The 27653-nt window shown below is 45.5% G+C and overlaps 2 protein-coding genes across 4 annotated transcripts in view; one reads left to right on the top strand and one right to left on the bottom strand.

Annotated features, from left to right (window-relative positions):
• Positions 1-59: 59 nt before the first annotated feature.
• Positions 60-20360, top strand: UGP2 (UDP-glucose pyrophosphorylase 2). 2 transcript variants are annotated; one of them, XM_014254652.2, is made up of 10 exons: positions 60-119; positions 6189-6316; positions 6836-6943; positions 13726-13911; positions 15407-15540; positions 16172-16469; positions 17449-17646; positions 17835-18077; positions 18450-18554; positions 19278-20360. In XM_014254652.2, exons 2-10 carry the CDS (start codon positions 6203-6205, stop codon positions 19383-19385), a joined length of 1494 nt encoding a protein of 497 aa, XP_014110127.1. In that variant the 5' UTR covers positions 60-119; positions 6189-6202; the 3' UTR covers positions 19386-20360. The 2 variants fall into 2 exon arrangements, with proteins under 2 accessions (XP_014110127.1, XP_005525453.2); XM_005525396.3 differs by lacking the exon at positions 60-119 and adding an exon at positions 475-692.
• An 84-nt stretch (positions 20361-20444) lies between these two features.
• Positions 20445-27653, bottom strand: part of VPS54 (VPS54 subunit of GARP complex) — a 46994-nt gene continuing 39785 nt past the window's right edge. For both annotated transcript variants that reach the window (XM_005525397.3, XM_088053295.1), the window contains exons 21-24: positions 27571-27651; positions 24248-24355; positions 23340-23434; positions 20445-21557 (exon numbers count right to left, since the gene is read on the bottom strand). In XM_005525397.3, the coding sequence (XP_005525454.1) occupies positions 21452-21557; positions 23340-23434; positions 24248-24355; positions 27571-27651 (390 nt within the window). In that variant the 3' untranslated portion in view covers positions 20445-21451. The remainder of the gene's footprint in view (positions 21558-23339; positions 23435-24247; positions 24356-27570; positions 27652-27653) is intronic.

Genomic DNA, 27653 nt, shown 5'->3' with positions numbered 1-27653 from the left:
CGCGCGAGGGGCCCGCCGGGATGGGCGCGGGCCCCGCCCCCGCCGCGGGGGGAGGGGGTGGGCGGGGGCGCGCGCGGCACGCGGGTCTCCGCCCCCCGCCCGCGGTGCCGCAGGACGAGGTGGGTTCGGCGCGGCCGCCGCCCGCACCGCCCGGCCCGGGCGGGGGGCCCGCGGGGCGGCCCGGCCCGGGGCGGCGGTGGGGCGGGGCGGGGCCGCCCCCGGCCTGGCGGGCGCGCGGGCCGGCCGGTGCGCGGGGCGGCCGCGCCGGCCCGGCCCGGCCCGGCCTGTCCCGTCCCATCGCGCCCCGGAGCGGGGAGGAGCCGCGCCGAGAGCTCCCCGGGGAGGCGGGCGGCCCGGCCCGGCGGGGAGGGGAGGGGAGGGTCGGGGGTGGCGAAACCCGGGGCGCCGCGGGTCCGCCTCTTCCATTGATGAAATTTAAATTGCTCGGGGTTCGCCGCCCGCCCGCCGGCCCGGGAGGGACTGCTCGGCCGAGGGGCAGCGCGGCGGGCGGGCGGGGGCTCCCAGCGAGGCCGGGGTCGCCGCCTCTCCCGCCGCAGCCTCCGCAGGGGCGGCAGCCGCGCTCCGGCCCTTCGCTGCCCGCCGTGGGGCGGAACCCCCCGAGCGAGGCGCTCCGTGTTTGCCCAAGTGTTTGTGTGTTGGTCAAAGCGCGAAAATGTCGGCTCTCGTGAAAGGTAAGCTGACGCGCTTTGTTTTTCTCGGCTCCTCCGCCGTGCGTACGCGGGGCTGCGCCGTGTTTCGGGTCCGCGCTCCCGGTGGCTGGGGGGCAGCAGCCGGGCTGCGATGTGCCCGGGCTGCCCCGGAGCCTTGTCCGTGATCCGGCGGCGGGGCCGGCCCGGCTGGGCTCTGCCTGGCCCGGCCCGGCTCGGTTCAGCTCTGCGGGCGCACGGCGGGACCGGGCGGCGGGGCTGTGCACGGCCAGGGGCTGGGGCATCCTGCGGGACCTCGTCAGCTCAGATCTCCCCTCTCCGCTAAGCCGTCTGGTAAAGTTGCGGGAGGATGGATGCCGAGGTTTAACGTCTTTGCTATTTGTCTTTTTTTTCTTTATTTTCGTAGTTTTTTTGGTTGTTTTTTGCTTTTTTTTTTTTTTTTTTTGAGGCTTGAGTGTGTTTTGGTGTTTTTTGATGCCGGTAGGCTCCGGCGCTCTCCTTTACTCCTCTCGGCATGTGTGAGCGTTTGTGTGTACGTGGTCTGAGTTTCGGATTCCCTGTGAAGGAGGGAACCAGCCCACAAGAGGTCATTTTGGGAAGAAAAATTACTTTGGTGCATTGCCGTTGCAGTTTTCTTTCCCTGTTTTCCTGTATTCCTCATGGTACGGGTGTGCTATTTTGTAATGAAATACGTGCCTGTAGGGTTCCTTAATATAAATCCTCACAGGCCTATCCACAAATGTAATGCTGCCTGCAGAAGGAGCACGAGTAGATCGTTTTCTGTACAGACTTGGGTGTTGCAGGCAACTGAGGCTCTGGGAAATCACTGTCCCTCACACGGTGGATGTCCGGGGCTGGACAATGCTGGTTGTGTGAAGGCATCACCTGTCTACGAGTATCCTGTGACACCTGGGCAGAAAGCTGGCAGCTGGAGGAGGAAAGTGTTTCCAGCACGTTGCTCAACTGGCCACTCTGAAAGTTATCTTAATAAGACCTTGTGAAGTTGATGAGGAAAATATATTGCTAATTGTTCTTTTTAAATGGAATTGGCTTATCTCAGACTACTGCTAAAGGTAGCCATCTTGCAGGGAAGTGCTGATATTTCTGAAACGGAATGCTGTAGAAACCTATGTAAAGATCATAACTGGTTTTTAAAATATTACCAGAGATTTGACGATCCTGAAAGCCTTCTAAAAAAACCCCAAAACCATCCACTGTTTAGGTACTCTTTTGTCACGTCAATAGTACTAAAACATATTGTCATGTCAAGTGATATTTTTAGCATGAGGATCATCTGCTAAACTGGGAAATTTAGCTGTGTCTGACTGTAACACCTAAACTCTTGGTGTGTGCAGCTGGCAAGAACAGCTTCCTGGGTTGCAGATTTCTGAGTTAGCTCAGGCTAATGTGCTCATCCGTCAAGAAGAGTCAGAGCATAAAGGTTTCACTTCACGTATGCTTCAGTCCAGCGTGTGTTGGCAAATTTTGCCTCTAGTAGTAGGAAAATGTTTGTAGAGGCTGAGTGGGTATGTTCAGTTCTAAAATTCCAAGTAGTATTCGTTAGCATGGCACTCTAGAGTGTGGGTATTTAAAGAGACTTTTATCCCTGCCAGAGATAAAAATTGCCTTGAACTTTAAGTGGAATTGTTGGAAGTTAAGGCATTCACTCTGTACCCTGAGCACAGAGTTCAAGGATAAAGCCTTTAAAGTTTAGCTGAGTGTTGTAACTTACTGGCCACCCTTCTTGGTTTTTATGCATTAGTTTGGCTTCAGGGAGACCTAAATAATTTTCTGATGTAGGTCTTTCTGTATACTTACTTGGATTGTAAAAGTAATCACAGTTTATAACCCTCAGCCCAAGAGATTCCCTGCTTTTTCATGAGAGAAGTTCTTGCTTGACTTGTCCCACAAGCCCCTCCTGTGCCGCCTCCCTTGTACACGTCGTACCAAGGCAGTGAAGTTCTTTTCTGAGTGGATTGATGAACGAAATCAATCAATCTTAACATTTTCTCTGCTTTTAATGCAGAATAAGAGGAAGGACAGCAGAAAGGAAATATGTGTAAGCCCCTCAGTAAGAGGTGACTGCTGTTCTGTTCTTGTGCAGTTTTCCTGAAGAGAGCTGCCCCTTATATTCTTTCTGGCAGTGTACAAAGTCCTCCTTTCTATTAGCTTGCTCTGATATACCATGATTTGTTTTCTCATATGTCAGTTATAAAATAAGGCATCATAAACCTGCCAGTGCTCTTCTGTGTGCTGTAGCTCGTGCTGTGAGGGCAGGGGCCAGGTTAGGAGTCAGAGCAGAGCACAAAAGCCTGCTAGAAATAACAGTGGGTGGGGGCAGGAGGGTTGGAGTGAAGTTCTCCATGTGTCAAACACCACCATGAACTTGACTGAGGTGCCCTCCTGTCTCTGCTGCTCAGGGGAACACTTTCTACCAAAAGCATTAAAATGAGATAGCCTGTGTGGTTGTCTTTGCAAAGCCCAGTGTTCTCCGAAGTCTCAACTATTTAGTCATGCTTTTCTGGTCTGTGCTCATTTCCTGTGTGGGCAGGTCCCCCAGGAGTCTTCCACTACCTTATCCCACCCTTTTCTTACGTCTGATGAGTGTTCAAGAACACTGGTTTCATAAAAGTGGGCTTAGGCTGAAATATGAGGCATTGGTTGCGAAATAGCTTGGAAGAGACATTTCTTTTTTAACATAATTTGGGATTTTATGGCCACATGTATGCTTGGAAATCCCTTTCTGCAATTATCCGTCACCCCAGCCTCACATCTGATTTTTAGAGGTACAGTAACTACTTTTTATTATGGCCTTAGGAAATTTTAGCTGCCTGCAGGAAAGAACTGCTTTCAGATATGCAGTTGCACTGGCCTTTCAACTTCCTTGTTGCTGCTGGGTGAAAAGGGAAATCAATCCTCACCTAGGCTGTTAAATTCAGCTGTAGTTTGTGTTAAAGGACTGCTGTTGTCTTTCTGCCGGCTGTAGGCTGAGATGTGTGAATACCAGCTCCTTCCCAAAAACTCTGAGGAACAACTAGAGCCAAGTTTGCTGATATCGTGCACCAATACTACTTTGGGGAGCCTTTAGAGAGTGCAGCCCAAGTCCTGGTGGTCATTCCAAGATAAATGCTCAAAGCCTCTGCCTGACAGTGGCATGTTAAGAGCGCAAGAGCTGTCGCTTGCTGTTTTTCTCGGCTCTTAGTTACAGTATTCACATTCTTACCTATGCAGAATAGATACTTTTCTTGCACCAGGCAAGCACATGTTTTTATGGACTCCAGCCATATCCTTCCTCTCTCTTTCCCTGCAATAATAATAATTGGACTAACAGCACTAGCAATGCTCTGCCCGAGCCACTGTGTCCTGACACATTGGGTCTGGATGAGGCCCTGGGGTCCCAGCAGTTGATAAATGTTAAATGTAAAGCCTAAATGTCCCCCACTGCTGCTGAAGGGTACGGCACTGGCAGCCTGGGGTTCTGTAAGAGCTGTCCCATCCAGCTGCTGCTCTGTGTGCCTGATGCCTGGTGTTGGAAAAAGCAACAGGTCTGCTTTGCTTTCCTGCGAGGATGTTGGTGATCAAATGTGTTTAGGGTTTGCTCATTCAGTTTGTGAAGAGCTTAGAATATGACAGAAAAAAGAAGAGACCCCTAAACTAGGACATTGTCATGTATTTACTTTTATGATGCCTTTTAATCTCGATTTGTTTGTGATGTTGCTTAGTCTCTTAAGTGCTTTTTCCTGGTAGACACAAATCTTTTGGCTAATAGGAGCAGAACAAGCTTTTCCTACTTACATGGCAGCCCAGGGAGGCTGGCTGTGCCTCCCTCAGCCCCAGTACATCCCATGACACCACCGAAGGTCTTTGCTGAGACTTGGGATGTGCAGAGCTCCTTAGGAGATGAGTTACATCACACTGGGAGCTTCAGATGTTCTCCGGGCCGGTGAGAAATGACTACTGTTGTTGCTGTAGCAGAAGTGCTGTATTATAACATGTTGCAGGGAGGGTTAGAAACATATGAAAGCATCTCCTGGTGGTTGTTTCGGTGGGCATCACCCCAAAGGGCAGGAGTGAAGGGAGTAGTTGTTGCAGTTTGGTGTTAAGCATGAAGCTGGTACAGACCTCCTTGTTTTTCTGTAGGAAAAAGTGCTTCCTGGTGGAGAGCTGCCTGTGTTTTTACACATTTGACCTGGAAGGATATGCCTAACAGGCTTTCAACTCTTACCTGCTTTTACTACTAAATAAAGCATTTGATTAAAAAAAGGACCTGTTGTTCAGTGTACTGTTCATCTTGAGCTGGCGTTTTCCCGTGTTGCACCACACATACTATGTGCACTGCAGCACTTGTCTGTCTTTTTTTTCTCCCTCCCCTACCTGCAAAACAGTGCAGTCAGGAAAATGGCTTCTGTGGGCTTCAAAGCAAGGATTAGATACTGTCACTGAGGCTGAGGCTGTGGAATACTTTGCTTAGAAAAAGAAAATAAAATCAAAATTGCATTAAAATGAGCCATCTTTGGCTTCCTTAGACATTCTCAATAGAAGAGCCTTTTAATGCATGTTCTCAGTAAGTAGACTTTAAATGCAGGTTCCTCTTCTAACAATGTTTTCTGTCAGTGTTGCTCTGTTCACTTGTAAAGTTCTCTTCTGTCCCTTTTTTGCACTAGTATTCAGGGTGTTTCTAAAATCCAGCTATATTTGGCAATACATCACTCCCTCTGTTACAGGGAAGTGATCACTCAAGGGATTTGGCAGTAATTAAATTAACTGAGGTCTTTAGAGAACATACTCAGAATGTCTTTTGAGAATACACTTGCTTCCAATGCTTTCTGTTGGAAAATAAAGTCGTGTTCTCTCCCAGTTCTTTCTGCAGGGTGGACATGATAAAATATTTGTGTATTTACTCTTTTTCACGTTTGTGGAGTTTATCACTTTCAAAAACAAAACAAATGCTGAAGTGATAGACAGCCCAATTTTCTAGGTTGCTTAGTAACTGAAGTGCATGCTGTCGTGTGAAAATACTCATGACAAAGTAAGGGAATGTTTACTGGAACAAACAGAAGATCCTGTGAAAGTGCACTGTATAAATAATTAAAGCATATGTTTTTATTTGCTTGTGGAACAGAGGCATACCTTCAATCACAATGTTCTACATAACTTTTCACTAAGAAAATTCTTCTTTTTCACATTTCTACTTGCTAAAGTGTGTTGATGCGGTAGGATGTGACTTCTCTAGCAAAAAAGTGCGGTGTTGCAGATTTTTGGATACTTCTTGAGATGGACCATTGGCCTTTGGGTGTACTTTTGAGTTTTGCAAGAAGGGTCATTATTCTTTGGGCCCAGTTTAAGATCTGTTCCCCAAGTAACTAGGAACAAAAGCTTTAGATTCCTGGAATGCTAGCACAGTGACAAAACAAGACTAGATTTTATGAGTTTATCAGTCTTTTAAAATAAAATAGAAGGCTATTTGTAATCTAAATAAGCTATTTTTTAAAAATTTATTTTATTTTATTTTTATTCAAGATTTCAGCAAAGCAATGTCTCAAGCTGGCTCCTCACAGTTTCAGGAAGTCATTCGGCAGGAGCTGGAGTATTCAATGAAAGTGGAACTCGATAAGATACTTGCAACTGCACACTCAAATGAGATAGAGGTAAGGAGCACGGAGTGGATGTACTCAGAGCATGAGGAATGGGATGCAGGACATATCTCAGAAAGGAGATAAATCCTTATTTTTAGGATGTGCTCTGATCCTGTGTGGAAGAGTAGCCAGGATACAATGTCAGTAGGAGACTTTCAGTTCCCTTTAGACTGGGTGACAGAGTTATTAAGTGCTTAATCATCTTTAGTTATTAAAGGTTGTGTGTAATCTACAGTGGATTACAGAAAGGGAGGGTAAAGCTGTCATCTTAAATGTTGGGCCAAATTGTAATGGTTATGATTTTGACAAAAGACTTGTTGTGGAATATCCAAGTTAATTTTGTATTCTGAGTTTTAGTGAAAATGAGATTTTGGTAACTTCTGGAACTGTACCTAAAGTTCAGCATGTCTCCGTCAGTGCTAATGAAATTACTCTCGTGAACAGACTGTACAACAATTTGTAGAAATGCTTCTGTGATTGAGTAGGTGTGCATTGAATACCAGCATTAACTAATGCATTTCTTCTTTGTAGCATACTAAAAAGGACCTGGAAGGATTTAAGAAGCTATTTCATAGATTCCTACAAGAAAAGGGACCATCTGTAGACTGGGGGAAGATTCAGAGACCTCCAGAAGATTCTGTAAGTTGTGATTAAGTGACAGTTTGTAAGGAAAATAAAACTGATCATTGCTAGTTAAGATAAATGATGTATTCACCCATCAAATGTGTCTCTCTGCCGTGGTTCTATAAAACCACGTAGGACAGCACTTGGGGTTCTAACTGAGAAATAATTATTTGTTGACATATGTTGTATGTCTTCCTGAACATCAGGTTCTGCTTAACATATGTGTCAAGTTCTTTGGTATTATTTTGTTAGCTGCTCTGGGAGCAGGGGAACAAAATGGGACAGATGCCACCTCACCATTTGGTACCTTCTCTGGAGTAAACTTGTGTTAGAGGGGAAGCAGGGAGGACTGTTGTTGTTCCCATTTCCCTCCTGCCCGTAGGAGAAGGTTGCACGTCTCAGATGAGACTGTTTCCAGCAATCCTTTATGTTTAATAATTTGAAAGGGACATATGGCAAGTGGGCTGGGTAATAGAGCTCATTTAGCAACTTCTGTAACCCGCAGCAGTTCAGCAGAAGTGAGGGATCTGAAACAAGGAGTTGACTGTGAGGGGTTGTGGAGCCTGATTTTCTAATGTTGTCATGTTGTTGTAACTTATAACATGCAATTTGAGCCACTGCTGTGAAAAAGCACTATGTATTTTTTCAGCACTGTTTAGTATTGAAATAAATACTTCCTATTAAACCTAACCTCATTTTATTGATTCATCAGTGGCCTTAGGCTGTCCTTTGACTCTTGTGTAACGAATGGTGTAGCCGTGCTACAAATCCTTGCTTTTCCCAGCGTAGCTATCTTGGCATATTGCAGGAGTTCTGTGTGCTCCCAGGCCTGTGGTTTCTCTGAGGCTCTCTGTGTGCCTCAATCGAGGCTCTGTTTCCCATGAAAGGCAGGCTGTCCAGTTACTTCCAGAACAGATGCAGGGCCGCTCTATAAAGCGTTGAAGAATGATGCTGTTTTAGAGCAAGTCTAGGGTTTTTCCAAGGTTGAGTGTTTTCTTTTAACTTCAAAAACATGTGATGTCTCTCTTTTCTGTACTGTAACACTGAATGGAGTGTTGCTCTGGGGAGAGAAGTCTGCCCTCAATGAAGAGGCCAGGGTGGGAAATTGGAGTTCTAGATAAGATGACTTACAAGGAAGGCTGAAGAAAAGGGGATTTCTTTCAGTGTAGGGGGGCTGAGACTCTGGGGAGGGGCGATAGGTCTTTTAAATATGTAAGAAGGTAGTTAGGACAATCAAAGGGATAAACTGTTCCCTGTGCCAAGAGAAGGCCTGGGATTAAATTACAGAAATTTGATGCAGGTGAATGGCTGCTTTGTGGAGAGGAAGAGCTGTTGTCTATTTTTCAAGTTTTGCACACCTTCAGTGGAAAAACTTAGAAGTTCTGTAAAAGTCTGGAAGTACCCAGGTAGGACATCTGGAGCAGATGTCAAACTGGAGGTTGTGGTAAGGCTCTGAAGTAGACTGGGGCCATATTCCCAGGCATGGCAAGCTGCTAAAAAAGAACTGAGAGAAAGGTCTAGCTTAAGGCCAGAGGGCTGAGTGGAGAAGGGCAGGATTAGAAAGAGTATCTCTCTTTTTCCTTATGGCCTGTGCTGCTCATTCTCAAATGTGTCCCTGTAGCAACTTTTGATGAGAGAGAAAGGTAAGAATTCTGCAAAATCAGATCATTTCTGGTCTGATGAGATGCATGCATGATAGTAAATGAAATTTTGCTTCCTAGCATGAACTCTTAAGTCAAGTGATCATGCTTGATAAGTGCCACAGAAGAGAGTTACGGCAAAATACCTGCAAACAGACTTCCTCCCATGCCTTCTTCACTTCACAGTAAATACCTCTTTCTTTAGGGATACTTGGATTTCTTGATCTGACAGGAGGTGGGTTTGAGTGCTTATGAAAACTGAGAGCAAAGTGAAATTTCTTTATTTTGTTTTTCTCCTTTTTGCTGCCCATAAGATTTATATCTCTCTCCCTGCTGTATCCACTCCCTCCTTTTGTCAGGGACATTCTGTGGAAAGTGGAAAGGGTTCCTCATAAGACACATTCCAAGGGACCTTCTCCCAGATTTTTCTTTGCTGAGGAATATGACTTGTGGAATTATTAAATAAAAGTTGATTTCCTGAAGACCAGAATTTCAGAATTACTAGTCTAGTTAGTATGGGTAAGAACAGTATGAGCTTTTAGAAGGGGTAAAGAGGGATAACTTTTGAAGAGCTGCAGTACAGAGTTCTTTGGGACAGGTATCCATCTGTGAATGGATATTTCACTCAGCATATTTTGTCTGAGTGCTTCTGTTCAGTTCCAATTGAATTTTCTTTCCCTAGCTATAAAACCTCAGAGCATATCCTCCGCCTGCTCTTGTTAGAACAGCACAGGGGTTGGTGTATAGAAGTGTTTGCTGGTAATCTTGCAAGTGATTTATAATTGCAAGTGATTTATAATTGCCTGAAGGGATGACCTTGTTTTATGAGGTGGTGGGATGCTTGGCTGCTTGGAGAATCTCACACTGCAAGGATCATGGCCTAGAAAGCACCAAATTCTCTGCAGTGTGAATTTATTTGCCTGTGATTGTTTTGGAGAATTGCTTTGCTGCTGGGAATTCTGGCAAGTATAATCTTCAGCTGATCCCTAGTAGAGCAAAAAGCATATGTTGAGGCATCGATGTGCCTCTGTGTGTATAAACACACAGACATACGTGTGTATCTGTAAACAGAGGCACACCAAAAATCTGCCAGAGTGTGGGTTTCTTGATTTTTTTTTTTTATTTATTTAGCAGCTTAAAAAAGAGTTCATGAATAGTTTATTGGATTTATGGGCTTTGTCTTTTAGGTGGGGAAGAGTGTTTCAGGCTTCTGCCCAGTGCCAAGGGATCCTGTTGCGCAGAATTCCTGGTCTAGTGTGTTATGTGTTGTATTTGTTCTCTGAATGAAGCTTCTGCTTCTTCCTGAAGACAAGTAAAGGCTCCTGTCAGTAAAACAGAACAGAAATTATTGCTTTGTAGTATTCCTGGTTTTCTCTGCAATGGGGGATTTCTTCCCTGACCTCCACATTTTCACAGTGTAACAACTTATACTGATGACAGTAACAGAAGATTGAACCCATTTCACAGTATATTGGTAAACCTCTGACTTGTTTTTTCCTTCCAGATGCTTTGCTTTCAATATGTCCAAAGGCTTGCAGTGCTAGCTCGCGTAGTTAGGACCCATAACTGTTACAGTCTCCAGAGAAGAAAGTACACTGAGAGTGCCAGTTAACAGGGAGAGGAGGTAAAGAATGTGGACATGGCAAGTGTAACTTAATCCCCTCCATGTAGATTACAGCGATCTGTTTGTTTGAATTGGAAGCAATAGCAAAGTCCTGCTGGGAGGCCTCTGAGAGAACTGCAGTGATCAAGTTAACCTCAGAACAGCAATGCAAAACCTCATCTGGGATGTAAAGAGAGCATCTGAAGCAATGTGAGTGTGAAAGGAGCTTGTCTACTAGAGCCTTTGTTTTTTTCTTCCCCAGTGGTTGGATTCTTGTCTGCAACTCAGGTTGTCACCTCAGTGAACTATATCATGAAGGAAAAGAATGAATGTTATGCCCTTACTCAAAAGCTAAATATCTTCTTAATCTTCCGTCATCTAGAATCATGTAATGGTTTGGAAGGGAGCTTAAAAATCGTCTTGTCCCACACCCCTGCCATGGGCAGGGACACTTTCCACTAGACCAGATTGCTCCAAGCCCCATCCAACCTGGCCTTGAACCTGTCCAGGTATGGGGCAGCCACAGCTTCTCTGGCTGACCTGTTCCTCTGGAACTTCTTCCTAAGTTCTGATATAAATCTCTCCTCTTGTAGTTGGAAACTATTCCCCTTCTATCCTTATCAGCCTTGTGTAAGAAATCTCTCTTCCTCTGTAAGCCCCCTCCAGGTGCTGGAAGGCTGCTGTAGGGTCTCCCACAGCCTCTTCCTCTCCAGGCTGACCACCCCAGCTCTCTCACCCTGACTTTGCAGGAGGGCTGTTCTCTCTCTGATCACCTTTGTGGCTCCCCTCAGCACTGCTCTAACAGGCCCACAGATTTCCTGTGCTGAGGACTCCAGACCTGGGTGCAGCCCTGCAGGTGGGGTCTCATGAGGGCAGAGACCTCTTCATTTGGTGCTATTTCTAGAACTGTCCCTCGGTGCTGAGTAAATGTTTCCTCGAACTGTAAGTACATATTTACTCCCAGGGGCGTCCTCCTTTCCGCTCTGCCCACGATGACAGCCCCGATGCTCATTTTGTCTGTCTCTGACAAACTCTTGCAAGCCTCCTTGCAGTAGGAGTGGGCTGCTGGAATCTGTTAGTCAAACTCCCAACGTTGCCTCATCCAGGCTGTTCCAAGAAATCACTTCTGTGACATTGGCTGCAAAACAAAAGAAGCTGCATATGTCATCTTAGAGCAGTCCCAAAGCAGGGCTGCCAGACGTGTCCCAAGCGAGTAACACTGCAGCCGTGCATTGTAAGACATGTCATTCCTGTCCCTGGCTTTTCCTGAAGCATTTCCCCATCATCACGCACTTGTCAAGCACACTGTTCCAACCCCTTCGAGCAAGAATTGATTTTTATTGCTGTGGAGTGCTTCTCCAGTTGTGTATAAGCTTGTGGGTGATGAGGTAGCTGTGCATATTGGTGCCTGCACATGGCTGGAACTGTTGTTGATAGCGCTCCCATCCAGCAGTCCTGGTGCTGCAGCATTCCTGATGGAACTTGACTTTTTGTTATTCTCTGAATTAAAGACCCTTCAAGATCCAGGGCTTTGTTGCCAAGTTGACGTTTCCAATGCCTGTGCCAGAGGAAACTGAAACATTTAGTGAGGCTGAGTCATAAATTTTGTGTTGTAACTGGTGCAGCCTCCAGTGAACTGAGTCCTTGATGGAGCTGCTACCTTCTTCACAACTTTTACTCTGAATGCACAAGCTGGTTTCAGGCATGATAGCAAAAGCATCAAAAGGTAGTTGGCACTTTAGCAAAAGCAAATGATTTTTGAGGCAGTCTGGCCCTGAACTGGGTGTCAGACTTTCTGCTTTTTATGAGTGATGCAAGAAGAACATAGTGAGACTTGAAAGTTGAGATAATTTTTTGGATGTTCAGACAGTGTCAAAACATCATGGATGTGACTCACATCCCACCCAGCTAAAGTTCAAGATGAAATGTTTTTAATCCATGTACAAGTCTAATGCAGGGTGTTACTGCCCTTGGAGTGGATGGGAAGCAGTAAATCTGTCTAGGTCCTGCTGGTGGCAGAATGTTCATTGAGCTTCCTGATGTACCTCCAAGCCATTAAACCCTGGATTTATCATCCTGTTGTTAATGAGCAGTTGTTTTTCAGGGTGTTTCAGTCTGAACATAATCTCTGTTGTTGACAAAGCACAGCAAGAGTCTGCATTTTGTGCACTTCTGTTCCTGAAAAGTTCCTGGCAGTTTGGAAGGAAGCTCCTGCCTGTGTCCCCATGAGAGGGCAGTGATTGTGGTGCTGCTTTCTGGCCTCCACGTGGAGTTCTCTTACCTTGCAGTACAATCCTAGAGGCTTTCCAGATCCCATCAGGCAGAATTTCCCTAATGTGAGGGATCTGCCCTGATCTGCTGCCGGTGGTGTCCCGGAATGCTGGAGTTGTGCAAGCCTCCTCTCTACCCCCGCATATCCCAGTAAGAAATACGGCTCTTGTTCCAGGGCAGCGTGAATTTCCATTTGAACTCCAGCCCTTGCCCAAAGCAAACACAGCTCTGAAAACTACTCTGTATGTATTTGTTTTTAGAAACCAGTTGTGGATCTTACACACACCCCTTATCAGAATTAAAGTAATTTTCTAGCAGCTAGAATGCTACAGCACTGGAACACCAGGGCTTTTCATCAAAAGAAAATCTCTAGAAGGGTAGGCTAAAGGATAATTGTATTTATTCTGCTCTAACAGTTTTGGCACGATTCTTACTGTGGCATTGTTACCATTATTTCTTTGACTTAGGTGCTTTGAATTAGGGGCCAGCAGTACTTAATGTGAGGCATACTGTCATCATGAGCCTGGCTTTGCTCTCCTCATGAGCCCCAGGCTGTTCTGAAACCTGTAGGAAACAGCTGTCAGTGAGGTAGAGGACTCCTGTAAGGTGTATTATGAGCTGGATGAACACATTCTGAAAACAGCAGAATAAGAACTGGAAACTCTTCCACTTTGTATCATGCTGTCGGGAGAAATGAATTGTGTCAGAGTAGTGGCTGGAATAAGAATCAGTTTAGACAGAGTTAAAGAACCAACATTTTCCCAAGAATCTTGCCTTTGACAACCTCAGAGTGCCAAAAAAAAAAATTAAAAAAATCTATGAGTCTAAGCTGCTCAGGGAAGGAAGGTTATATGCCTTGCATGTTGAGCCTGATTTTTAAATTGTGGCCTGACTGAAAGGGCAGAGGGGCAGTGTTAGATGGTTCCAAGGAAACCCCCTCCCCTTCTGCAGGGCAGGAACAGGGTTGTGACAAGTGGCATAACTGGCCTGACTTCTTCTCATCTGAATGAAGTTGGTGGTGCATGGTGTCACAAAGTCTATAGAACCTCTTGAGAAAAGAGGTTATTGTAGTAACAAACCCAGGTTATTTGTATCATAACAAATCAGTTATTGTAGACTCACTTTGCAGATGTTCTTTAGTGTCATAAGGCATGTGAATAAATGTGGGTTTTATCACCAGATTGTAAGTTTTGAAAGTTTTTAGGAGAAAGCAGTTTCTTTCTGAATGTCTGACTACTGTTTTTTTGGGTTGGTTTTTTTTTTTTGTTCATTTGTTTTCCCAGATCCAGCCCTATGAGAAGATCAAGGCCAGAGGCCTGCCTGATAACATTGCTTCTGTCTTGAACAAGCTGGTGGTGGTGAAGCTCAATGGTGGCTTGGGCACAAGCATGGGCTGCAAAGGCCCCAAGAGCCTCATTGGGGTGCGGAACGAGAACACCTTCCTGGACCTGACGGTGCAGCAGATCGAGGTAACGTGGGCTGAGCTTTGCTCGCTGCGTTGGAGGAGGCAGCACACACTGAGCTGCTCCTGCATGGCTTGTTCAGAGGGATCAGGTGGAGGCTTGCCAAAAGAAAGAGGAGAGGGAGACGAGGCCTGGTCACGGTGCTGGGGTGAAGTGGAGAATTCCTTTGCGAAGAGCAGACACGGAAGGGACGGTGCAGTCAGGGATTGAACTCGGTGCCCCCACGTGTGTCAGCACAAGCTGTGATCCAGCCTGTGCACACCAGCCTGGACAGGGGGATCGTGTCCAGGAACACAAGCAGTCACACTGTAGAGCTTGTCTGGCCTGGGTAACTCTGGGCTTGTTTCTGACTCCTCCAGCTGCAAGTTTATCTTTTCAGAAAAGAGTTTTTTTATGTGCAGTAGAACAAAGCTTTCCACACCAGCTCCAAGTTCCTTGATGCATTTAAACTCCTGTGCGGGAAGAGGTTGCTGGCATTTTCCTCTCCATCTAACTCACTGTCCCATAGGATGGCCCCTCTCCCCCTCCAGTCAGGCCACAATTTAAGAGCAAAAGAAAATAACAGCTGCTGGTGTTGGGAGAGGACATTTTGGCTTATGTTTTTAATGCTGAATATTCCTCTTCCAGCAGATAATGAAGACAGTTATTAGAGTAGGAGGTGGGGTGTGCCTGCTCCATGGTTTCTGGAGTGCCAACAGTTTTTGCCTCAGTGTGATGTTTGGAGTGGCTCTCCCGTGTGTGTTAGATGGTTCTATGGCAAACTCAAATTTACATCCCACTGATGCAGTCCTTCTTCCAAAGCATCACTGTGGAAGTCTCTGACTCCACCAAAGTGTAATGATCCCAAATGCTTCAGCAGAGGAGGGTGAGCTGATACAGAAAGCTTAAAACTCACTCAAATGTCTTTTTCTTTTCCCCTCTGCACCTTCTATTTTTGGTGGAACTGCTATGATCTCTGATTTTTTTGCCTTTGTTGTGCACGTGGAAATGATCTTATGTATTTCGGCTCCATGCCATAGATTCCCAAATAATTAACATGGTGACGTTTCATTTATTATGTGCTCTTGATACAATTGTCCATCTCTCAGTCTGCCAAGAAAACTTGGAAGTGCTTCCTGTGCAGAGACAGTGTGGAAATGTCACCTTGACAAACTGCAACAATTTGATGGAAAACATGCCTTTTGTAATCAACAGTAGCTAAAACTTAAAATTATCATCTTGTGGCACTGTGGTTTCAAATTTTAAACTTTAATGCAGGTTTAAAAACAAAGATTCACTAAAGATGCATTAATTAGTGTGGGTCTTATCTTTACAACTAACAAGGATATATTTTCCTTTACCTGATTTATTATCCTTTCTGTAGCACAAGTGCATCTTTTCTTTTTCCCATGCATTCATTATTTCCAGTCTGTTTCACCTGATTTCTTTCTCCCAAAATCTCAGGTGTCAGGAGTTAAAGCTAATAATACATGCTGAATTTACCATTTATTTCCCATCTCAGCATTTAAACAAATCCTACAACACCGATGTTCCTCTGGTTCTCATGAATTCCTTCAACACGGATGACGACACAAAGAAAATCCTGCAGAAATACAGTCACAGCCGTGTGAAGATATACACTTTTAATCAAAGCAGGTATCAAAAGACTTCTCCACTTGGGGTAGAAGGAAAAACTAGCTTGTTTCTCCATGTTCCAAATGGGGTGGGATTTGAGTTAGAGGTACTGGGCCAGCAGTGGTGTCTTCTGTACCCATGTTCAGTCTCTTTTGGGCTTCATGGAGACATCAGGGGGTTGGGCAGGGTCAAGGGCAATGTACTAAAATTGGGGAGAGGGGGGTGTGTGGGCTCCAGTTTCCATGAAATGTACAAATAGTGGTGTACTGGATGCTGGCCACTTGATTCCTGAATTTGCTGTTAGTAGCCTTGGGCTCTGGAGGGAGACAGACCATGGTTCCTTCCGAAGAACAAACTCTAATCCAGGTGGCAGCTGGGGTCAAAGGTGTGTTTGATATGCTCTGAACCTGCCTGTCAGAGGAAAGTTGGTTTGCAGTGTGGCCTGAGAACTGCAGCTGTAAATCCTTGAGTAGACAGATTGCATTCTGTAGCTTCTCAGTGACAGCTCAGAATTTGGGTGAATCTTCCAGTTCAGAATAACCAGGAAAAGTACGCCTCCAGAAGCACATGGAACTGCACCTTAACAGTAGTATTTTTATTTTATGCTAGTCTGACGCTGGTGAGAACGTAACAAGAGCCATTGTCCTCACAGGTATCCCAGAATCAACAAGGAAACTCTGCTGCCAATAGCCAAGGATGTCTCTTACTCAGGAGAGAACACAGAGTGCTGGTACCCTCCAGGCCATGGAGACATCTACGCCAGCTTCTACAACTCTGGGCTGCTGGACAACCTCATTGCAGAGGGGAAGGAATATATTTTTGTGTCCAATATAGATAATTTGGGTGCCACTGTGGACCTTTACATTCTTAACCACCTCATGAACCCACCCAATGGAAAACGCTGCGAATTTGTCATGGAAGTCACAAACAAAACCCGGGCGGATGTGAAGGTAAAGGGAGATGGGTGAGAGTCTGCGTGTGTTGGTGGCCATCTCTAGCCTCCTGTGAATCCATGGATTCAGACATACACCCAGTCTCCCCATAGCTATTTTAGGCACCATTTAACACATCAACTCGGATCTAATTGGAGATGCACAAAATCAGCAAGTTTAGGAAGTTCTAATGCACGGAACAGATTTGATCTGTGTTCTGGGCAGCAGCAGACAAGGACAGTCTGGGCTGGACTGGAAGCACAAGTGATTTGTGCAGGGTGCAGGTCACAACCTCTGCACCTTCTCTAACCTGTCACATACACAGGGGCAGAAGCTTGAAAACAGCACTGAGGGCTGGGATGCAGCAGTTGTGTCTCACAAAACTGCCCGAGCCACTTCCCAGCCCTGCATTGCACAGCTCTGTGTGGCACAGCTGCCCATCTGCTCCTGCCCTAACCCCAGCTTTGTACAAAGTCCAGGAGTGACACTTCTCAGAGGTTTATGACGTGTATCAAATACTTGTAGCCTGCAGTAATTTGTCCTGCAACTGTGCTCTTCCTCTCTTCTTTCATATGTGAGAATGTGGATTTGGATTTTCTCTGTATTCATTGGGAAAGCTCTGACTTAGCCCTATAAAAGCACAGCAGTGCACTATAGGAGTACTTAGATTTAATTTAGCTTTTGCTCCATCATCTAACAAAGTACCGCTGAGGGTGATTTTTGACAACAGCAACATTTGCAAAATATTCTCAACAACCTTCATTAAAGGAATTAACTGTCTTGGAGTGCTGAAATATGATCGTTGGACGGTCCTGACTGTACTTTAAACATGCTCTATAATTAGTAACCTGGTAGCTGGTTACTAAAAACAAGAAATGTGTTTTCTCTGGGGTTCAACTTCAAATGCCAGCAGACCAGTGCATCTGCCTGTGTTGAGGGCAGGATTTCTCTGGATTCTCATGAACAGGACTTAAACCCTCTCATTTGCCCCTTGCAGGGTGGCACGCTGACGCAGTATGAGAATAAGCTGAGGCTGGTGGAGATAGCTCAGGTCCCTAAAGCACACGTGGATGAATTCAAGTCTGTGTCGAAATTCAAAATATTCAATACCAACAATTTGTGGATTGCTCTGTCTGCAATTAAAAGGCTGCAAGAGAAAAACGCCATTGACATGGAGATCATTGTTAACCCAAAGGTAATCAATCAGCTGGCAAGGGTTTACAGGATGTTGACCCAAACAAACCTTTAGTTTCTGGGTGGGTAACAGGTACTGCTGTGTCTCAGAGCCAGACTGGGGGTGAGGGTGGAGCTCTGGCTGACGTTGGGCTCCAGTTCTGAGCACCAGGACCTGCTCCATGTGTTCACGTGAGTTTTCTCTTCCAGACTCTGGATGGAGGCTTGAATGTTATCCAGCTGGAGACCGCAGTTGGTGCTGCTATCAAGAGTTTTGAGAACTCTCTGGGGATAAACGTACCTCGTAGTCGTTTCCTGCCTGTGAAGACCACCTCGGATCTCTTGCTCGTGATGTCCAATTTGTACAGCCTTAACGCGGGGTCTCTAACGATGAGCGAGAAGCGCGAATTCCCAACAGTGCCTCTTGTCAAACTGGGAAGCTCCTTCACAAAGGTAAACACCTGGTGTTCACCTCTTTGAATAAAGATACAGTTCATAGCAATAAAGAGTGAAAAGTGAGGTTTGCCTTATCTACCTTTGCCCACCTGGGCCTTCCCTTTTGCTCTTTGTAAATAGAGATAGTTCCTGTGCATGTTGGGTGCTCCTGCACCCCTCAGCTGAGCAATGGGAGGTGAGCTGGCAGCCCCCTACCGCTCCTCACACTTGTTTCTGAAGGAAATCACAGTTACAAAGTAGCAACTTTTATATTGAGTCGGATGTAGGTTACAGGGAGGTTCCTGAAGAGCCTTCAAGAGGTTCCTCCCACGCTCGTCTTTATCCACAGATGGCTTTAAAACTGTCTCTGTTATTTCCGCTTTCCAAAAGGTTCAAGATTACCTGCGAAGGTTTGAAAGTATTCCAGATATGCTGGAGCTGGATCATCTCACGGTTTCAGGTGATGTTACATTTGGGAAGAACGTTTCATTAAAGGTGAGTGTGCAGTGGGGATGCCGCTGCAATAAACATGACTGATGTCTGCTCCTTGGCAATTGATCCTGAGGCAGTGCCTGTACAGAGTCCATAGGAGCACTCTGGGACTCAGTTCCCACCTCCCTTCCCAGGCTGGCCTTACCACACCTTTTCAGGCCCTTTTGCATCGCTTTGGGGTTCTTGATTTATTAGTAAATTAGGAGCTGAGCAAATTTGTTTCTCAAATTCTTCCTTAAGATCGTGCCAGTCCTGGCAGCACCTGCAGTTCTCTAGGGCAGTCTGGCAGGGGACAGGGCTGGAAGGTGGTGCTGCATCACCTGGCACAGGCTGTGGGCTCTGAGCTGTCCCTCTGTCCATGCTTTTGCTGTTCAGTTGGAACAGGAGCCTTCCTGGGAAGGCTCCCACACCCAGGGGTGGGAGTAACGTTTTTCCACTTCAAAGCAAGCAGACATGGTAAGAGCCCTTAGAGCAACCATGTCTTCAGTAAGTTACCAGTCCTGCTTGTAGGCAGACAGGCTCTAGTATGGTAATTACAGAGGTTCCCAGTAATGCTTGTTTAAAAACTTGTTCTGGGGGGAAAAGACCCCCAAATACAACTGAATGCACTCAGGTGCTGGCTGTGGTACAGCTGACACCTGACTGCTCCTCCACACCACCTCTTCTCTCTTTCCACATCAACAGGTAACAGGTTTCTGAACCTTGTTTTCTTTTCTGTAACCGCAGGGAACAGTCATCATCATTGCAAACCATGGTGACAGGATTGACATCCCAGCTGGAGCTCTACTAGAGAACAAAATCGTATCTGGCAACCTGCGGATCCTGGACCACTGAGTCCAGGAGAGGGCACGGTCAGGGCTGGGGCTGCAGCGCCAAACCAGCCTCACCGTGGAAGAACCTTTTAAGCATTAGAAATCTAAGTACACAGAGGGCCTATGCTTTGTCATCTTCACAGTACCCTGCAGTATTAATTTAAAATTTTCTCTTGCTTATCTTTAAGCAGCCACATAAGCGCCATGGATGTGCGTAAGTAATGCTTCAGTCCTTAAAGAGATTCTGTAACTCAGTTAATATAACCTTGAAGTGCAATACTGTTTGTCTTGCGGGAAGATGGACAGATCTTCTTTGATAAGAAGTTCAGAGGCTCGCCTCGACCATTCAGTAGTTTTGAATTGCTTGTAACTGCAGAAATAAAGCTGTGAAGCAATACATGTGGGACAACATGGTTGGCAACTCCTGTGACGTTTTAGGAAGGCACAGTTGAAAACCAAAAGTTTCACTACTGCTAAACAGGCTCTTAAAACCCTGTATTTCATGTGCTCACAACCTGTAGCCCTCTTCAACCCCCCCCAAACTACAAGTGGGATGTCCTATCCCAGTTGTATGTCGAGGTACTGGGGTAAGGCTGTCAATACCTCCATTTCCGTATCGTGAGAGTGGGAATCATCCATGTTCCAGACTTGCCCAAAGAATCCAATACTTGAGAAAAATGCCTCAGTAGCCACGTGTGGTGTTTGCTTTTTCACATCCCATTTAAGACTGGATCTCCTGTTAATATCTTAATCTTTGATCTGCCCTCTTTTTTCAATAAATGGATCACGTTGACTACACCTATGTTCATATTGTCACAGCCATGTATGTTAATTTATCTTCTCTTGAGTTTCTAAATTTGTACAGGAATCGAAGTCCCTGTCCTGATCACTATTGATTTCTTAATGTTTCTCTTGTATTTACATGCAGACAACTTTATTTTATAAGCTTAGTATAACACTGGTATGTATCATTAAAGAAGTTGGTCTTTAAAAACAACCGTGATTTTAGAGCTTTATTTTGACTGACAACAAATGACACGTGTTATGCTACAGGTCAGCAAGCCTGGCTGAGGGCACCACAGGCACACACACTGCAGCAGAGACCATTCCATCAGACATGATCATCTCAGGGTTAGGCACTCGACTGGGGTCAGGTACAGAGGGGTGAGGTGAGAAACACAGGCACTTGTACTGAGTACTGGCAGCCTCCAGTCTGTTAAAGGTAGTATTAAGAACTCCAAAATACATTGATTTCAGCTGCATGGTGCAGCCTTTTATAAGCAGCCTAGAAACTTTTAAATTCTTCCTGCCCTGTTCTTTGTGTCCCTGTCTCTCCTGCTGGCAGGGGCCATGGGCAGCTGGAGGTGGCCATCCTTACACCAGCCTTTTTCCCACCTTCCAGTTCCCCCAGGAGCCCCACTGCTAGCCTGTCACTGCTAACGAGGGTCAGGTCACTCCTCTCTCCCACAGGGGAATGACTTTGAGGAACTGGCCCTTGCTTAGAAAATCTTGTCTCCAGATTTTAGGTCCTGAGAAATCCCCTGGAACAGGACTGCTCTCTAACAAAGCTGAATCCTAGATGCGAGCAATCAAAAGACATTTATTTATATAAAGTTCTGTAAAAAAATAAATTTTAGAACAGTATAGTTTCATAGAGAAAAACATTTTCTACAGAGTTCCAACTGCAAGATTTTTATATTGTACCATCATTAAATAAGGTGGGACACCATGTGAATTTCATTGCACTAGAAGAAATGCAAAGCATCTTTTTAATATAAAGATATACAGAGCATTCTAGACAACTACAGCTGTGTTACAGCTATGTGTTCTTTTGGATTTGGTCCAAAGAAACCTGAGTCTGTTTCCAGAGAGAATGAAAAAACATTGCACAGACAGCTGATCACTTGTTTCTTGCTGAAGGAGACTGGCAGGATCGCTCCCTGCAGCTCCCTCTGAGTCTAAGCTCCCCCGACTCTCAGTCCTGCCCCTTCTGGGGCTCTGGGCTCAAGTATTCACCTCACTGTCACCACGCTGCTTAGAAGAAAGTCAGTCTGTTGTCAGAGCCAAGTGACTGCTCCCAATGGATTATCACCTCTTCTGCTCCCAGATTTCAGCCATGTTTAGATCTAAGTTGTTAAGGCCTTTCAGAGCTTGAAGGTTTCCAGTGTAAAAAGCCACATCTGAAGTAACCAGCCTGCAGTGCAACACACAACAAGATTAGAATGTGACCCCATCACATCCACCTGGAGTGCCTGGGCAAGCAGACAGGGTTTGTTGAGGACTTTGACACACAATTGTTACAAATGTTCAAATCCTATGCCTGGATTAGACATTTTAAGTATCAGTTCAAAACTGAATGCTATGGATGTGGTTTATTTTACAGCAGTGATCATCCATAACAAGATTACTGCTGGGTATAAAACTAGTTCTAGGGAAGGGAGATCAAACCATGAGTTCAGAAAACTCAACAGGAATTAGGCATTTAAAACTTCTATTCTCTTGATGCAATCCCAGGCTTATCTAGACTTAAACTCCCAATTCCATTCCAACTAAGAATATTAATTATTGCAACATTAACTTCTGTATTCTGGAAGGTAATGATTGTATGATTCTAAGATTAAGGTAAAAAACAACTGAACAGCACAACAGCTGTATTGTTTCTAACAGTTTATACAGAATTAGAATCTCTCAGATACTGTTGAAACATGTCAGGGATCATGGTATTTCTTGCTAGCAAGATGCAGGAACAGAAGCTGCATTTACATAGTAAAAATTTTAACCAGGATTCACAGGCCTTGATTTTTACCATTATTACAGAAACAAGCAGCTTAAACATAATCAGAAAACCATGTTAAAAACCTGGTCAGTGAAGGCTGGCTGCAGGAATAGCATCAAGTGCCATCCAGGGTTTGGTGTTCCCCTTCTCAAACAGCCCCAGCTCCCTAAGAGATGTGTCTTAAGTCCAAAACTGCTGCCATCAGACAGTCCTGGGCCAGCTGAGAGCTCCTGACTGCTGGGAAACACTCCCAGCACATCACCAGGAACACCTGCCCCAATCCTCCTATCCAAAAGAGATGCAGGCCACGCAGCCACAAGGACAGAACAAAACCAACAGGATGAAGACAGCACAGCACCGTGTTTGGGACTGGAAATCTCAGTGAGACAGCCCAAGCACATCTAAGGGCTCTCACTACAGCTGGGGCTGCTTTCATTCCATTTGAAACATTATCAACTTTCTTCTCTGACTTCTGCAACCTAAGACAATCTTTTCCTGTGTGTGGGTAGGCCCATGAGTTTTATTCACCCTTGCTACACTGCAAACACATCACTGCCCCCAGGTCATAAGGAACAATTAAAAACTCCACTGTTTCAAGGGACAATCCAACTGACAACAGAATTCAGCCTGCAAGAAGCTTTTCCTGAGAGGTGGGGACAGCAGGCACAGCCAGGCACCCTCTCTCACAACAGGTACCACTGACCTGTTTGGGGATGGAGTGGGCTGTGGCAGGGAAGGGGAAAAGCTCTCTGAACACAATCTCTGTTTCAAATCTAGTTCTGCTCTAAAAACCATTCCTGCAGAGCTGCCCACTACACAGATGAAATGCTGCCTTCTCCTATTTTTACTTTGCCAGCACCATGAGTCACCATCTGCGTTTCGAAACTGTTTCAGGAATCACACAATTCCTGCTAATTAAACTGTGGCTGTTGCTGTCACACAAAGGGAGAGAAAGTACTCCATGAGCTGAGGACACCTACAAGCAGGTTTCCAGTCGGATAATGTCCAGTTCCCAGCCTGCTACCAAGTGGACTGCACTCCTAGTTACTGTGGAGTGGCACAAGTCATGTCCTTTACTGTAAGAAAGCTCTAAATGGCACATACTAAAACATGGAGCTGTGATTCTGCAATCATGATTTCCTTGCAGAAGACAATGCCTGTTTAGTTAAACACTGAAAGAAGAGAAGAGCCCCAGCTCACCCGTTCAGAGGTCCTCCATCATTGACCACATTGAGGTGGGCCAGCTGCCTCTTCAGGTGGAGTTTGTAGCTTGCGTTAATTCGTAAAAACAACATCTGGAAGAAACCACAGCAGCAGAATAAGGAACTGTGCCCATGCTCACATCACTGCCAACACCCTCAATCAGTGACTTTCAGTTTTGTTTTTGCAACTCGTGTGATTCTTCCTTCTGCCAGTGCTTCGGCCTTGCCTTTCTGGCCACGAACAGTCCGTAACTTACAGGACAGCATCACCTACTCGTTATGTGTGGCACTTAGAGGACACCTTCTTTGGAACATGAACTTTTCTCCTCTGCTGTCTAAAGTATCTAGCAACTTGTACTAAGCCTAGAAGATAACATATCTCATTCCTGTGCTAGAAGGGACCATTTAACCTAATATGAAAGAGAAATGACAACTTGTGTTCAATGACTGGATCGGTCCTTCTCGTCCTTAAGATTTGCAACTCCACAGTAGCAATGACTGCAGCAAAATCCTGCAAGTGCACATCTGGTACAATTCAGGTGCAGAATACATTTAGGGACTTTTGGAAGCCACTGATTCTTAGCGGTGTTACAGAATAATCCTCTCAGAGGGCTGCACTCAAGCCATGAAGTGTTGCCATTTGCATAGCATTTCAGCACTAATTCCTGGATTGCCATCTCTAGAAATCCATTCTTTTTGTGTGCCTCATCGTTCTCCCTACACACTGGAATGCTTCCTTCAGCTCAGCCCAAGCTGTCCGTGTGACTGCTGCCAAGGCCTTTAACGTGTGGGTTTCACCAGGACTCAAAAAAGAATTCCCCTCTCCCCAGATAAAGTCTCTCTTGTTCCCAAGTCCATGTGCATTTCCAAGTGAGCTGTGAGATGAAGCTCAAAAATAACATTCACCTGAGTTTGCTCCTCAGGAAGGAGATCATATATAGCTTCATGCATCTTTGCCATTTGCTTGCAGATATTCCTGAAGCATGCTGAAGGAACAGGGGCTTTCACTTCATACTGGAAATAAACACACAACCAGTTAACTCCTTTCTGCCACTTTAAAATGGTTTATGTAAGAGAGCTCCCAACAGCCACCTGCTTTGCTAATAACATCAGGAATCAAGATCCATTTAGCACACCACAAATTAAAAGGGTGGCTGGGCATGATCTGATCCAGCCAGGAACAGCAGATGCAGTGGCTGTGAGCTGGCTCTCTCCTTCAGACTGGTACGAGCCAATAACAGACAAGCACTTCTGCCTCTGAGAAATGTGCCCCTTGAGTACTTCCCGAGAGAATTCTGCTTGTCTAGGATCATGCACATCCCAATTTCTGAAGAATCAAGGAAAGGAAACCATAAAGAAATGGAGACTCCTGAAATCTCATCTATCTGCCATAATAAAAACCCCAACCATATCACAGTACAAAAAAACCTCACAAGAACATTGCAGAAATCTCTTGGAAAGCAAAGTAAAAAAACCCATCCCTCCTCCCAGTGCCTGAAATCTAAGAAATAAGGCACTGGAAAACACCAAATAGCAAGGGATTTGCTACAAAGGGAACAAAATTCTTACATCTCCACTCTGGATAGGGAAGATCTGAACAGGATTTCAGAAACACTGAGAACCTGTCCCAGGACCAGTGAAGCCAGCTCTGCAGTTCCAGGTGGAGAGGCTGTGCCATCACAGGCCTGGGTGACACACTGCCAGGTCACCTTTGGGAGGGCGACACTTCCCCATGGAGCCTTGCACAAATCAGGAAAGAACTGAATCGTTGTGACTACATCATTTACAAACAGATTGGAGGAGATGCCTGCTTTTACGTGGGCCTGAATTGTGAAAGGGAACAAAGCTTGTCAGAGCACAAGAGAAAAAAGAAATGGGGAATTTTGAGGAAGTCTTTACAGAAAATCCAAACCAATGACCTAATTCTGACAGAAGTAGCAGAAAAATAACACTTTCTGTTCCAGGGAACAACCACCCAGCGTGAGAGATCAAGCGTGCCTCAAGACAAGGAAGTTAAACAAGAAATTGTTTCCAGTTTCCCAGCACAATGTTAAGCCAGAGGGAACTGGGAAGCTGCAGCAGTGGCTCCCGCATGATTACAGCCACACCCAACTCTTCACTGTCACGGGGGAAAAGCAACAGCCCCACGAAGAAGCCCCAGATCTCCTGGCCATTTTTATCTGCAGCTGAGGTCAACACCTTTAATACCACAAGGGATCAGAAAGAACCTCACTGCTCTTCTGTCCAAACAGTCACAAGACAGCAAGTTCCAAGAGAAGCTCAGAACTCGCACTGGATTTTTTTCCATTCATGGTAACAGATGAGCCCTTCCCATTTGTTGATTTTATTATTTCCACTGTTCCTGTAAAACCCCATTCCTGTTGTATTTCCCTGCCAAAGACAGCTGTGGGGAGGTGTCCGTGCTGCTGTGAACTGCCTTGTCTCAGTGGCACTGGGTGAGGACAGCTCCCATGCCATGGAGCTGCCAGGGGAAGCAGAGGCTGGAAATGCAGCAGTAACTTGCTCGTATTACCCAGTGCCAGGTCAGCATCCTGTCCACTGCACCAACTGTTCATTTCCTACAAAGCAGGAATTTTTGGGTTTGAAGTGTGCCAGACACCCACTGCTATGGAACTCACTCGTGAGGATTTACACACCTCAGAGCAGGTGACCACTTGATCCACAGGACACTGAAATAGCTGGACTCAGAAAAACACCTGCATTCAGGAACACACTAACATGCCTATTTGCAAATGTCCTGGATTTATTCTTTTCAAAGCCTTCAGTGCCAAGATTTCATTTTTTAGGAACAAGAAGAGCCAAAGGATGGTATGTGCTAGGAATGGAAGAAAATCAACCATCCTTTGGTCCTGGACTCTGTGGGCTGCATTCATGTGGGCCAAGCACTGTCATTCAGCCTTGAAGAAGTCTAAAGGACAGGAGCAGTCCCAGTTTACATCCTGTGCCAGTTCCCAAAGGGACATTGGGCTGTGAAGATGGAGGGACAATAAAGGATCAGTCCTCCCTAACTGCCATGAAGAACATAAATTGTGTTCCTGCTCTGTTGTGGGCTACACTTGTTTACCATCAATAATATAAATTCTTGCATCTGTCTTTTATTCTCAAGAGATACAGTAACCAGCCATGTTACTTCACATAACAGCTACTTTTATGTGGGACAAAACCCCCCAAAACATTTTTTTTTAAAAATGTAAACACAATAGGAGTGGGAAATCCCAATTTAAATGCTTTTGGCTTTTTTTTTTTCCCACCCTAAGTTTAGGCAGCACTACTTGACAGACCAAAGAAACAGATGAAATGAAAAAGCACAACATAAAGTAACAATAAAATAAGAGAAACAGCAAGGAAGACAGAAATGCTGCCTGTTGCAACTGTCCCACTACAGCTCTCATCAGCCTGTCCCCAGTCTCTGCTCCCGTGCTTCTCATGAGCTCCTTGTAGGAAGACATTGGCCCAGGCCAATCAATCAAATATGTCACTAAAAAATTAATTTATTCCTGTCATGAAACAGCTCATTTTTTTCCCAAAACCCTTAGATCCAAAGCACAAAACTAAGAGCTTTAAAAGGTCATGTACTTTGTGTATCTGCGGGCCAAAGAGGTGTCTCAGTGTGTTCTACCCTGAGGTGAGTCAGAGTAGATCCAGCCCAGGACCACACTGCAGCACTGCTCAAACACCAAAACACAGCAGGAACACTAATGCTGCTCCAGAGCAGGAACTGCTGAGCACAGACCTCCAGTCCCCAGAACTGCAGCCCAACAGATGGGCTGGTCCTTCCCCTCCAAAACTCTTCCTCCTCAGCACTTTCCTGCTGTTTCCTCAGCTGCTGGAAAGCTGCCCTCACTGCTGGAAAGAGCAGGAAACAGGACCTCCTGAGCCTGGCTGCAGACAAGAGCTGTCAGTGGTAGGAGAGCGCTTTAGCTCCTGAACACCCGAGCATCTGTGCCAGCCACAGCACTGCTTTTCCTGCTGAAGCAGCCAACGAAACACTTTTCTGGGAGTGAAGGTGACTGACACCCAGGTGGCAAATGTGAACACAAGACACATTCATGAGAACAGCACAGAGCTTTCCATGTATATAGTTAAAAGAATTTCCAACAAGTCCTGGTTAGGAAAGTTTAAGACTCCATTTGAAACATCTAGACTGTATACAATGAGACCTCCAGTTGCAATTTAGAGAGTGTATAAGTATTTCCATAAATCATTACCTTGGATAATAGTTTGTCAAATAAGCTATCCATTATGGCAACGAGCTTTGCTGAAATTTCAGCTATGTGGTCATGATAATCCT

This window comes from Pseudopodoces humilis, chromosome 3, assembly GCF_049639895.1.
Source record: "Pseudopodoces humilis isolate 2021_Gansu_Grassland_sample_001 chromosome 3, ASM4963989v1, whole genome shotgun sequence".
In the NCBI taxonomy this organism is placed as follows: Eukaryota; Metazoa; Chordata; class Aves; order Passeriformes; family Paridae; genus Pseudopodoces; species Pseudopodoces humilis.
Note: the sequence above shows the minus strand (reverse complement) of the source record. Positions and strands in the feature narration are given on the sequence as shown.

Excerpts from the sequence above, each read along its gene's own strand:
- UGP2 (XM_005525396.3), top strand. Across the intron at positions 6,317-6,835 it reads CACACTCAAATGAGATAGAG|CATACTAAAAAGGACCTGGA; the intron begins GTAAGGAGCACG and ends TCTTCTTTGTAG. Across the intron at positions 17,647-17,834 it reads AGATCATTGTTAACCCAAAG|ACTCTGGATGGAGGCTTGAA; the intron begins GTAATCAATCAG and ends TTTCTCTTCCAG.